The sequence below is a fragment of the Schistocerca americana genome, chromosome X, assembly GCF_021461395.2.
Source record: "Schistocerca americana isolate TAMUIC-IGC-003095 chromosome X, iqSchAmer2.1, whole genome shotgun sequence".
Taxonomy (NCBI): domain Eukaryota; kingdom Metazoa; phylum Arthropoda; class Insecta; order Orthoptera; family Acrididae; genus Schistocerca; species Schistocerca americana.
The window spans coordinates 804,480,775-804,494,018 of NC_060130.1; the positions used below are offsets into that span (position 1 = coordinate 804,480,775).

Consider the following 13,244-nt stretch of genomic DNA (forward strand, 5'->3'; position numbering starts at 1 on the left):
CGAGGAGTTCTAACAGTTCGGATCGGAGGTGCTTTGTCCCATTTATACTGATTCTTGCCATAGAAGTAATTGCTTCTCCGTTGCTCATCACATGGATCACTACTTTCATCAAAGAAATTTTCTGTTGCACTTTGTTCTGACAGCGTCACGCTCGCTCACAATACGTTCAGTTTCTTCAGGATTATCGTAACAGTCACTATCGTCTGATTCCTCCAACCATCTGCTCACAGTTTCCTCAAAGTTTCGGTCTGAAGTGTTCACACGTTGTCTGCTACTTGCGTCAGATCCGTTACCTGTAGAATTACTAGGTTCCGCCATATTTCAAAAGCTGTGAAATGAAAAGTAATTTGCAGAAAAAATTGCACAAACAACGTAGTGCGGTCAAAATGATTGCGAGTTATTTTCAATAGGACATCACTCACATTATAGAAGCTCTGGAATAACACCACATGCGTTGCCGGTCCACACACAACTAACTCGAAGCTCACGAGCCGACGGCTGCAGTAATGGGTAGGGAACTGGCTGCATCGCAATTCTTGACGAAAGCGCGGTCAAATAGACCGCACCACGTTAGTTCAAGGTTAAGCAACACTTAATTACTCGCAACTGCGAGAGATAGTATCAACGCTGTTCGTCGTGAACTCGCTGCTAAGACAAGTCGTTACTTGCTGAGTTGATAGTTGGTGCAGGAAATTTTTCAAGGAACGAGTTAACTGAAATTTTCAGACGTACACGCTTTCCTGGAACGACGCATTGAGCGAAGAAACAAATGGTATACTTTTTTTTTATGAGACGTCTTGATATTCAGTGGCAATAACAAATATTTCCCTCGTAAGAAGGCAACGGCAATGTATTACCCGTTTAAGGTGTCGGACCAAGGTTTAGATATAACCCTACCTAAATAGAAGCAATTATGGAGCAAACTAAGAAACCACATGTGCAATAAGTGAAAGAAAAAAATACTACGATCTACTGTGGGATTGGACTCCGAACTTTCAGGTTTGTAATCTGATGCCCATTAAGACACCGAATCAGATTTCGAGAGTCACACTAACAAGAGGACAGAGTAAAATGCGGGTATTGAGAGGAAATGTTACGGCGCCTGTTTACTTTGTGGCTTATACACTATCTTAGCAAAATTATCTGGACACCCCTATGCATTTCAGAATTGATCACTAGACGTCACGAGAAAAGAACCCTCCAGTATAAAAGGAGGCGGAAGGATTGTGATGTCAGTAGAGAAATAGTAACAGTCGAATGGGTTGGTCAGTAGAGCTCAGGGACTTGGAACGTGCACTAGTCATTTGATATCAAACTGAGTAACAAATACATCAGCGACATTCGAACCCTCCTAAAGCGGCAAAAGTCGACTGTTGGTGATGTGATTCTGAAGTGGAAATGCGAAAGAGCAGCCGTAGCTAAATCAAGACCAAGCAGACTTAATGTGCCGACAGACAGGAACCGTCGAGCATTCCGGAAAGTGGTTCTAAAAAAAATCGCATGAAATCAGCGGAAGGAATAAGTCGATAGTTCCAAAGTGCTACCAGCAGCCCAGGTAGAACATCAACTATGCATAGGGGGTTGAAAACAATGGGGTATAACGGTCGAGCCGCTCCTCATACACCACACGTTTCTCTAATCAGTGCTAAGTGACGTCGAAATGGTGCAATGAGCGAAGCCGCTGGACAGTCGATGACTAGAAACGAGTCATTTGGGGCGATGAACCACACTATATGCTATGACAATCCGATGGAAGCGTGTAGGTTTGGCAAACGCCTGTTACACCTTACCTGCAATCATGGGTAGTGCCAACAGTGAAATACGGAGGAGGTAGTACTACAGTATGGGGGTGCTCATCGTGATTATGGTGTCATTCATTCCCTTATCGTGTGTAAGAGAAGGCTAAATGAGGAAGGATATGAACACATTTTACAGCTTTGTGTACAGTGTACAGTAGAGGAACATTTTGGACACGATGATTGTATCAGCATGACGATGCACCCTGTCATAAAGCAGCACGTGTGAGGCAATGGTATGTGGCTATAACATTTCTGAAATGGACTGGCCAGTCCAGAGTCTTGACCTGAGTCCAATGCAATGTCTTTGGCGTGAATTAGAAGGTCTCCAACCTCTGGTTTCGGTTCTTGTGAAAGGATGGGCTGCCGCTCCTCTGCAGACATTCAGACACTGTACTGAAAGTGTATACAGCGAAGTTCAATCCATCATAAAGGCGAAATGTGTACACACCCCTTATAAATGTTCAGTAATAGGTGTCCGGATACTTCTGATGATGTAATGAAAACATTAGAAACTTGTAATGGGTGATGAAATACTGCAATAAATCATCATTTACTTTCAAATGTAAGTTCTTTTTGTCAATAATGATTTTCACTACCACCTCATTAAGGAAGAAATTATACTGTGGAAATTGATAAAATGTTGACAAACGTGAATCTACATCTACATCCACATGGATACTCTGCAAATAACATTTAAGTGCCTGGCATAGGGTTCATCGAACCCCCTTCATAATTCTCTATTACTCCAATCTCGTATAGCGCGCGGAGAAAAACTAACACCTATATCTTTCCGTACGAGCTCTGATTTCCCTTATTTTATCGTGGTGATCGTTCCTCCCTATGTAGGTCGGTGTCAACAAAATATTTTCGCATTCGGAGGAGAAAGTTGGTGATTGGAATTTCGTGAGAAGATTCCGTCGCAATGAACAGCGCGTTTGTTCTAACGATGTCCAGCCCAAATTCTGTATCATTTCTGCGACACTCTCTCCCATATTTCGCGATCATACAAAACGTACTGCCTTTCCTTGAACTTTCTCGATGTACTCCGTCAGTCTTGTCTGGTAAGGATCCCACACCTCGCAGCAGTAGTCAAAAAAGAGGACGGACAAACGTAGTGTAGGCAGTCTCCTTAGTAGGTCTGTTGCATTTTCTAAGTGTCCTGCGAATAAAACACAGTCTTTGGTTAGGCCGAGCGGTTCTAGGCGCTTCAGTCTGGAACCGCGCGACCACTACGGTCGCAGGTTCGAATCCTGCCTCGGGCATGGATGTGTGTGCTGTCCTTAGGTTAGTTAGGTTTAAGTAGTTCTAAGTTCTAGGGGACTGATGACCTCAGATGTTAAGTCCCATAGTGCTCAGAGCCATTTGAACCATGAATTTGGAATGAGTGGAAATTGTCTCTCAGGAAGGCGTCTAGTGGATTTTTATCTGCTTTATTGAATGTGACAAACAGTAAGCGTTTGACACGATAAGGCCTGTGCCAGACATGACAGTGTATTGTGTTTGTTTATTGCAGGGAAGAAGTGCACGAGCACACGGTGCGATGGGGCGCGAGCTTCGAGTTCGTGTGCAAGATGAGCGCCAATGCGTCCACCGGCGTGCTCGACCCCTGCATACTGAGGGTCTCCGTAAGAAAGGTACGTAAAGCAGGCTTATTGCTTACCAGCAGTTTCTACTGTGAGTCATATACTGCTAATTGAGCACACGGCCACAAATTGTCTCACGCCGTTAAGGTCGTCTGCAACGTGCAGTGTTTTTGTTAGTGTCGGCAGGTGTCTTATCGCGTGGAGTCCCTTGAGTAGCTGCTTGAATAAAGAAGCGGCTGGATCCTAAGGTAGATCTGTGCTGTGACTACCGAAAGAGAAGATGATGACACGACATACTTAAGTCTTGATGTAACAGCCAACCACGCCAAAGTGGTCCATGCTACCAAGGGGAGGCCGCCACGTTCAGATCACGGATTTACTTCAAACGTTGTACACCTTTGAGTAGTCCAATAGGAAAACACAGCATACAAGTAGTAAGGCGTACTACTTAGGCAATTTCGAGGAAATCGCAAGAGACGTTCTCCGCGTGATATATCTACTGGTGCGTTGAGACTTACGCAGAAACGGCGGTAGTTACGAGGTTAGCGTTCAAGCTCCGTAATCGGTGGATCGCTGGATCGAGTACCGCTCATTTTTATGTTTTTTAAATGAATATTTTTTCAACACTGGCCATTATTTTGTGTATATGACATTTGAAATGTAATATAAAAATACGTTTATTTGCATGAACTTTTATTGTATCTCAGACTGTATGTGGCTGTTTATTAATTTTAATTATTACATCAAATATTATAACTATCAACGAGTAAACGACCAAACTCTTTGTTTTCTTGAAAATGTATACATGTCGTGATTTACGAAATCGCTTATATATGCAATCGGGCTAGGTGTCCAGATCCGCTTTGCACTTGCAAGCTTCGACCTGCAGACACAAGTGTAAAGGACAAGGGACAAGCTGGGAAGTCCAAGTCAAAAATCGTTAAGTACAGGTGTAAATATCTTTATTCAGTAATACAGTGAGTAAGAACCTGCCAGAATATAAGGGTAATGTAGTATTAATCGTTGGATATGCTTTCGACATTACAAGTTGCAGGATGATCTCTTTAATACAGATACGGGAAATATAAATTAAAACGGCGTCTACTACATTGAATGAATACAGTTATTCCGCATGCACATGGAATCTGTAGAGTGCAGCCGGCAATTGTGACGTCATCAAATATTATCCATTGTATCCTTCCACCTTTCTCTTTTATTCCCTTTACCTTCTCCTTCATAATCTCAATGATCACATTAAGCAAATCTGGAGATTGGGTACATCTTTGTCCAACTGTTTTTCTAATGCTGGTATCTTTCTTTATCTTATTGACGTTAATTTTTGTGCTTTGGTTCTGTTACAGTTGATTAATCGTTCTTCTATTCTGCCAGACAAGTCCTGTGTTCTTCATAGTTCTAAAGAGTAGCTAAATTGGAACGGGTCTTCTCCAAGATACACTCCTGGAAATTGAAATAAGAACACCGTGAATTCATTGTCCCAGGAAGGGGAAACTTTATTGACACATTCCTGGGGTCAGATACATCACATGATCACACTGACAGAACCACAGGCACATAGACACAGGCAACAGAGCATCCACAATGTCGGCATTAGTACAGTGTATATCCACCTTTCGTATCAATGCAGGCTGCTATTCTCCCATGGAGAGGATCATAGAGATGCTGGATGTAGTCCTGTGGAACGGCTTGCCATGCCATTTCCACCTGGCGCCTCAGCTGGACCAGCGTTCGTGCTGGACGTGCAGACCGCGTGAGACGACGCTTCATCCAGTCCCAAACATGCTCAATGGGGGACAGATCCGGAGATCTTGCTGGCCAGGGTAGTTGATTTCCACCTTCTAGAGCACGTTGGGTGGCACGGGATACATGCGGACGTGCATTGTCCTGTTGGAACAGCAAGTTCCCTTGCCGGTCTAGGAATGGTAGAACGATGGGTTCGATGACGGTTTGGATGTACCGTGCACTATTCAGTGTCCCCTCGACGATCACCAGTGGTGTACGGCCAGTGTAGGAGATCGCTCCCCACACCATGATGCCGGGTGTTGGCCCTGTGTGCCTCGGTCGTATGCAGTCCTGATTGTGGCGCTCACCTGCACGGCGCCAAACACGCATACGACCATCATTGGCACCAAGGCAGAAGCGACTCTCATCGCTGAAGACGACACGTCTCCATTCGTCCCTCCATTCACGCCTGCCGCGACACCACTGGAGGCGGGCTGCACGATGTTGGGGCGTGAGCGGAAGACGGCCTAACGGTGTGCGGGACCGTAGCCCAGCTTCATGGAGACGGTTGCGAGTGGTCCTCGCCGATACCCCAGGAGCAACAGTGTCCCTAATTTGCTGGGAAGTGGCGGTGCGGTGCCCTACGGCACTGCGTAGGATCCTACGGTCTTGGCGTGCATCCGTGCGTCGCTGCGGTCCGGTCCCAGGTCGACGGGCACGTGCACCTTCCGCCGACCACTGGCGACAACATCGATGTACTGTGGAGACCTCACGCCCCACGTGTTGAGCAATTCGGCGGTACGTCCACCTGGCCTCCCGCATGCCCACTATACGCCCTCGCTCAAAGTCCGCCAACTGCACATACGGTTCACGTCCACGCTGTCGCGGCATGCTACCAGTGTTAAAGACTGCGATGGAGCTCCGTATGCCACGGCAAACTGGCTGACACTGACGGCGGCGGTGCACAAATGCTGCGCAGCTAGCGCCATTCGACGGCCAACACCGCGGTTCCTGGTGTGTCCGCTGTGCCGTGCGTGTGATCATTGCTTGTACAGCCCTCTCGCAGTGTCCGGAGCAAGTATGGTGGGTCTGACACACCGGTTTCAGTGTGTTCTTTTTTCCATTTCCAGGAGTGTATATGCCTACTTTTCCTTTTATCCTGTTTTTAATCATATCGATAAGTATATTGGAGGTATGTGGTAACAGTGATATTGTTCTATCATCGGTGCAGTTAGCTGCCTTCTCTGTCTTAGGTGTGGCAATGGTTCTCCAGGTGAGAGTCTTCTGGCATGATCTTAATTATGACGAATGACTGACTCTGAGTGGGTTTTAGACTATCACGCCTTTACTCTCATGGTGGAAAATGCTTCTCGTGAACCTAGTCGCTTGCACATTAATTTGCACTTACAAGGATTTAATCTTGTTGTGGTCAATCTGATGCAATGTTACACGATTCGATTTCACACACGTTTCTTTCTAACTTAATATGTAATGGCCAACTGTTGACAAGACTCTGATCATCGGTTTAGTCATATCGTATCTTTTCTAACTGAATCTCATTATAAAATCTGCCAATTTAAGAGTGGTCAATTATTAGGGGCAGATTACGGGATCAGTTTCCAAATGACGTTCTGCTCCAACGTTACGAACTTAATTAAGGTTTAATCATATTTAGAGTCACTAGTTCCCGTTTCTAAGGAAGCAGAAGTATTTTTTTTTCGTATGCAGATGCTATATAAAATAAAATTTCGATCCCAATGCTTTAGCTTCTTTTTACTTGTGTAAAAGAAGCACATAAACGATTGTTTGGACCGGTGATCAAATCCTTATCCGATCATCCGGGATTAGGTTTTCTGTATTTTTCTTAAATCACTTAAAACAAATGCTGAGAGGGGGGCTCTTGAGAAAGGAAACAGTCCTCTGTCTTCACCATCATTCTCCAATCCGAGCTTGTGCTTTCTGAAACTACCTCTTCCTCATCGGGTCGTTAAACCGTAATCTGCCTTCCTGTATGCGTTAATCAACTCTTGCATACTAACCGCACCAGAAGTAATTTTCGACAAGTTGTCCTGTCCTGTGAGGTACACATAGTCATTTTAATCTCCTCTTACACACTTTTAGTTACGTTTATCCGATCTGCTATCTATTTACAGAAATTTATTAAGAATTATGAATAAATTTTGTAAAACTGTAATGTGCACTGTTGCTCAGAAATTAATTTTACGTATAGTGTTAACGGTAACGCAAAAGCTAATACAAAATTTGCCAGAACGCTCCTGTTTTGTTTGTTAAGGGGCTCAGTGAGTTTCTACCTTCAGTCACACTCCTGAGCTTGCGACATAGACGAAATCGGCGATGCCCTGTTAGTCAGATTTGCCGTCTCTGTTATTTATGTCCAAGGAAACGTCAGCATGAAAGGAGAGGATATGCTAGACGAGGAGGGTTCTCATTAAAATTCAGTGTGCGTCGGCACAGTTTTCCGAGCGACGTATCTGCTTGCATTGGCATGCAGCATGAGTGTAATGTTTATTCATCGCTGTTTAATGCCAGAGGAAGTGTATAATGTTGAACTGCATGAAGTACACAATCGAGTAGCCTGAAGCATCAGGAAATGATCAACACACCAGAGGTTCTCTTGTTCTGTCGCCCTTAAAGCTGAGTGGTGTCTTGTAGAAACAAATCACAAGGGGGAAAATCAATGGCATTTGAAAAGTAAATAAAGTTTTTTTAAAAAAAACATGCTAAGTTAATCAGTAGAAATTTTTGACTTAGGTGTTGAGGTATTTTCACAGTAATCTACTTCAAAAGTCGTGATGTTATACGAATGGCTGTAATGATTGCGAATAGAAATTGCTGCGTTTAACAATGCCCAGGAATGATTTTCATTAAGGGTACAGCTGAAGTTAATTACTTAAAACTCTGTCTACTACCGTCCTTTAACAGAACACACAGGGTGATACAGCTGTCCCTAACTATGGGTTTTATCCAACCCACAGTACCTTCAAAAACCAAATGCGAGATTTTCATATTCTCTCGCTCGCTATGAGCAAACTGTAAGTCCTATAGAAAAAATGAACTGGACATTTTTGTAGAAAGTTTAATGCAGATAAATTTTGTGATGGGATGCGTTTTTGCTGGAGGCCACAGTTTGAGTTATTCAAGAAAAACGCGTCACCTAGAGGCGTTCCTTTTCATCTCATCCAAACAGTATAAGATTTTGCATCCACAGCTTTTTTTACGCCCTGTTTGCTATACTTTCTAACCGCTGTCATAAATTCCAGGAAACAGTGATTCACTCTCAGCTCTCGATGATGATTGTACTGTAGATTTCCTCGCCTCTCTCCTTTCTTTCACTACACCTCCTGGTGTTAAAGCGACGACTCACAAGCTGGTAAATGTTAGCACTAAGGGGTACAGTGCATAAATCGACAAATCATGCTTGTAAAAATGTTGTGACTTCCCACATGGAGCATCACGTTCCCCACTACTCCTTACACCCTTGAGTGTTAACAACTTTCTTTCACGTCAGTTATTCTATCGCACCATCACTTCGTCTGCATCGAAAATCCCAGATCCATACCTTGACTAGATTCTGTGTGGGACCATCGAAATCTAGACCATTTCCACTGAAAATGGTGGGCTGTAGTATGCCACTACAAACGAAAGTAAATGAAGTTTATTAGACGCTCTAGTAACATTTAAATTCGCTGAGTGCTTTTATTTTCCTTGTAGCTCCTTCGCAAACACTACTCTCAGCCTCAATATACTACCGAGCGAGGTGGCGCAGTGGTTAGCACACTGGACTCGCATTCGGGAGGAGGACGGTTCAATCCCGTCTCCGGCCATCCGGATTTAGGTTTTCCGTGATTTCCCTAAATCGCTTCAGGCAAATGCCGGGATGGTTCCTTTGAAAGGGCACGGGCGATTTCCTTCCCCATCCTTCCCTCACCTGAGCTTGCGCTCCGTCTCTAATGACCTCGTTGTCGACGGGACGTTAAACACTAATCTCCTCCTCCTCCTCCTCCTCCTCCTCAATATACTACACTTCCGCGTCTAGATCCTATAGTCCATTCAGGCCAGTGCACTCATCTAACCACTCGTGAGCCAGCATTTTTCACAAGTCTAGATCTACATAATGCTCTGCAAGCCACCATATGGTGCACGGTGGAGGTTACATTGTACCACGTCTAGCCAATTCCTGTTCCACTGGCAAATGGAGCGAGGGGAAAACTGCTCTTTCTGTGCCCCCGTAGACGCCCAGTTTCTCTCATATTCGCGTCCTAACGTGAGATGTACATTGATGACGTGATCTCTTGTATAGATGAGCTACATTTTACTAGTATTCTCCCAATAAACCAAAGAAGACCATTCGCCTTCCCTAAACTCGATATGTCGTGCTTGTTCCATTTCATGTCACTTTGCAGAGTTACGCTTTCATATTTAATCGACGCAATTGTGCCAAGCAGCGCATCACTAATACTGTATTCGGCTATTACATGATTTTTTTCCATTTTCGTCCGTATTAACTTACTTTCTTCCACATCTAGAGTATTCATCACATCAAATAGAAATTCTGTCAGTTGTCTTATACTCTGTCACCCAGCGACGACACTCTCTCGTAGTCTGCAGATTCATCAGCAAACAGTCGCAGACAGTTGCTCACGCTATTAGATTAGTGCTCGTCAAACTGTGACCCGCGGGCCGAATGCGCCCCAATCTAGTATTCATGCGGCCCGAGTTCTCAGCCGTATTTTATAACAACATGCATCTAACGACTAAAAGCCGAATTCGAAAACGTCAACTAACATTAAGAGCTTCTGAAGGGAGTAATTTTCCTGCTCAGTAACAACGAAAAATACTAACAGAGAGAGTAGTATTCTTTAAATTTCCTTAATTTTAATTGATGTTTATGAAGAACAACTTACGTGTATCTGAAACCGGTAAAGAATAAATACTTAGCATCTGTGCAACTGTTGGTTGTACCCGACTCCTTCGTCGAATAAAAATTATGGTAGAGGAATAGTAGGCGCGAAAAAGTTGTCCGGTCGCCGCAGAGGGGAAGCTGGGTGCAGGAGCGGATAGATTTGTCATTGCGTGGTGAGAGGAGGAGGGGGGGAGGATGTTTTCTTGTTTGTCTTCCAGCCCTGACAACTCAGGGGAGTGTTTGCCTCGTACCGATCAGCTGCTGCGGATTCGTGAATTCATATTATACAGACGGTCATCTTCAATGTGATACATGTTCGCAGCAAAGAATATGAAATTAAATTAAAGCTGTTGTTATACGACGTAATGAGTAGAAGAAAAACGACGTACAAAACATTAAGTTAAGGTTTGTGGTCGTGTGTTACATTGCGTAACCAATTTAAATATAATTATTGTTATTAATCAATTAATCATCCGCTCACACACACAGCATAACACTACTTCGTGGGCCAATTAAGATATCTCAACTTTGAGGTCATTGAGGATGGCAGCAGTCTGAAACAACAGTTGATTCAAATTGTATCAAATGGTGCTGACTTGACGGCCAATGCTTGGGAGCTGTCCGCTAATTTATCGCGCCCTTATTGTAGCCAGTCTATTGCGGTATTCGTAACATACAAATGTATTCAGTTTACCAATGAATGGTATATATGTGGCCCGACGTGCCGCCCCACAATGTCAATTTTGAGCAAAAACGTTTGACGATTACTGTCTCAGATCGAGTATTTGTATCGAGAACAAGAGCTGTCATCTCATACTCCTCTAGGGCACTACTGACTGTATCCTTGGGTCTGACGAACACTCGCCGTCAAAGGTAACCCACTGGTTCTATTACTTGAGATGCCTTCGATCTACTCACATATTTGGGAAACTTTCTTTAACAATCTGCTGTATGACACTATGTCAAACACTTCCCGGAAATCTAGGGATATGGAATCTGCCGGTTATCTTTTACCCATGTTTCCCCTGATACCATGAGAGAAAAGGGCAAGCTAAGCCTCACACGAGCGATGCTTTCTAAATCCGTACTGATTTGTGGGCAGAAGGAAATTTATTGTACTCGAACTTGTACAAATTTTCGGCAGGAAATCGACGTTTGGATAGTGGTCTGAAATTTTGTAGGTCAGTTTTTTTTACCCATCTTGTATACAAATCACCTGCGCTTTTTTTCCAGTCGCTTTGGACTTCTGCTCTGGGCGAAAGATCGGCAATAAATGTGAGCTAAGTGGCCAATGCCGACGAGTATTCACCAGATCACTCTTCATAGCACAACCTCAGCCACGCATACAACAAAGCTCTCATTCAAGAGCTTATCAGAGCATGTCCTGAAGATTTCTTCCTTTACCAAAATTCACCTTGAGTCAGAACTTAGTTTGCGAGTGAATATCGCAGTTGACCCTGGTCCCACGGCTGATTTTAAAAAATGGTCAAATGTGTGTGAAATCTTATGGGACTTAACAGCTAAGGTCATCAGTCCCTAAGCTTACACACTACTTAACCTAAATTACCCTAAGGACAAACACACACACACCCATGCCCGAGGGAGGACTCGAACCTCCGCCGGGACCAGCCGCACAGGCCATGACTGCAGCGCCGTAGGCCGCTCGGCTAATCCCGCGCGACTGTTGATTTTAGCTTCTTAAATTTGTTGAGTGCTACATTGCGGAATTCAATCCTGCAGCCCTTTAAGTTCCATGCACACGCTTTACAACTAAGCCAATTTGCGAATACACCTTCCATTGTACTTCCTAAATATACTTAACCGTCAGCGCATCTAAAATAAACCTCAAGGAAATGTTTCGTCAGCAAGTTCAGGTTTCGAGCAACAAAAGACGAGTGACATGTACGAGAAATAAGATATCTTTAACACTATGGACTGCCAGACATCTGGCTGCCCTATCCCAGAATACAGGATTTTCGTTGCTAACAAATGTAAATGTCGTGTGACTAGGGCCTCCCGTTGATGGGGATGAAATAATAATGATGATTAGGACAACACAACACCCAGTCCCTGCCCGGAGAAAATCTCCGACCCAGTCGGGAATCGAACCCAGGGCCTTAGGATTGACATTCTGTCGCGCTGACCACTCCGCTACTGGGGGCGGACGCTAACAAATAAAACCCTGTATGCCGAAACTCCATTTAAAAAAATGTTTACTCGATGATATGCCCCGGAGACTCGTAACGTTGTGAAACACGCCGTTTTCTTTAGTTATTGTTAGAGATCTGCTCACTGCTGTCGGTTTCCTCGTACGAGTAACTTTTAAGTCATTTCAGCCTGACACACAATAATTCCTATAACTGTGACATTCAGTAATAAATCTCAGTCTTGCAGAGCACCGGAAAATATCGGATACAAAGAAAGGCACAGAAGGAACTAGGCGGGTGCTGCAAATTTGTGCACTGGTGTTAGACCTCAACAGAACGACTCACTATGTCCACACACGTCTGCATCTGTTCTTTGGATTGTTCAAAAAATTTGTGTGCATCGTGTTCCATGAGGCTACGTATGAGGTTAGCAGATTGGATATTCCCGCGGATCGCAAGAACACTTACTGACAGAGAAGGGATAGATATTGATGAAACGTAACCCAGCGTAAGGATAAATTAAAGACTGAAAAAATAGTAAAGCTCTAATATGATACAACACGTAGTTTCTATGTAATACAAGCAGAATCGATTATTTAATGTGTGTAAATCACCATTAGTTTTCCAATAACGTCATTAAACAGTAAAGTTGAGAACTACAAACTGTGCAAGCAAAAATTGCATTGAAGTTCTTTTATCCCATACTGCAGTTGAGAGTTCTCCATGTGCCACTGTTACGTTCGAAACTTAATTGTTTTCTTTGAGAAATGCTATTAGTAACGTTGTTTGGCTTGGGGTGTGGGCAGATCAATCGGGAAATACTATTCGTAATGTTGTTTTGCTTTTGGTGAGGAGCCGATGAATCGAATAAGTCCCGCCTTATAGAAGCCCGAGACTCGCAGTGGGTTTTCTAGCATGGGGAGCTTTTAGTGCTCTCGTCTGCCGCCCTTTATTAACTTAGATTTATTGCGAGAGCACCCTAGTTACATCTCACTCCTCAGACAGCTTTCTGGCAGTACGAAGCACCAAGTCTGTCTACAGAGCGAGCTGC

The 13,244-nt window shown here is 43.9% G+C and overlaps 1 protein-coding gene across 4 annotated transcripts in view; it reads left to right on the plus strand.

Annotated features, from left to right (window-relative positions):
• Positions 1 to 13,244, plus strand: part of LOC124556685 (protein FAM102A) — a 460,608-nt gene that overhangs the window by 226,197 nt on the left and 221,167 nt on the right. For all 4 annotated transcript variants that reach the window (XR_006968659.1, XM_047130653.1, XM_047130654.1 and 1 more), the window contains exon 2: positions 3,313 to 3,433. Coding sequence is in view for 3 of the 4 variants with exons in the window: in XM_047130653.1 (XP_046986609.1) it covers positions 3,313 to 3,433 (121 nt within the window). In the remaining variant the exon portion in view is untranslated. The remainder of the gene's footprint in view (positions 1 to 3,312; positions 3,434 to 13,244) is intronic.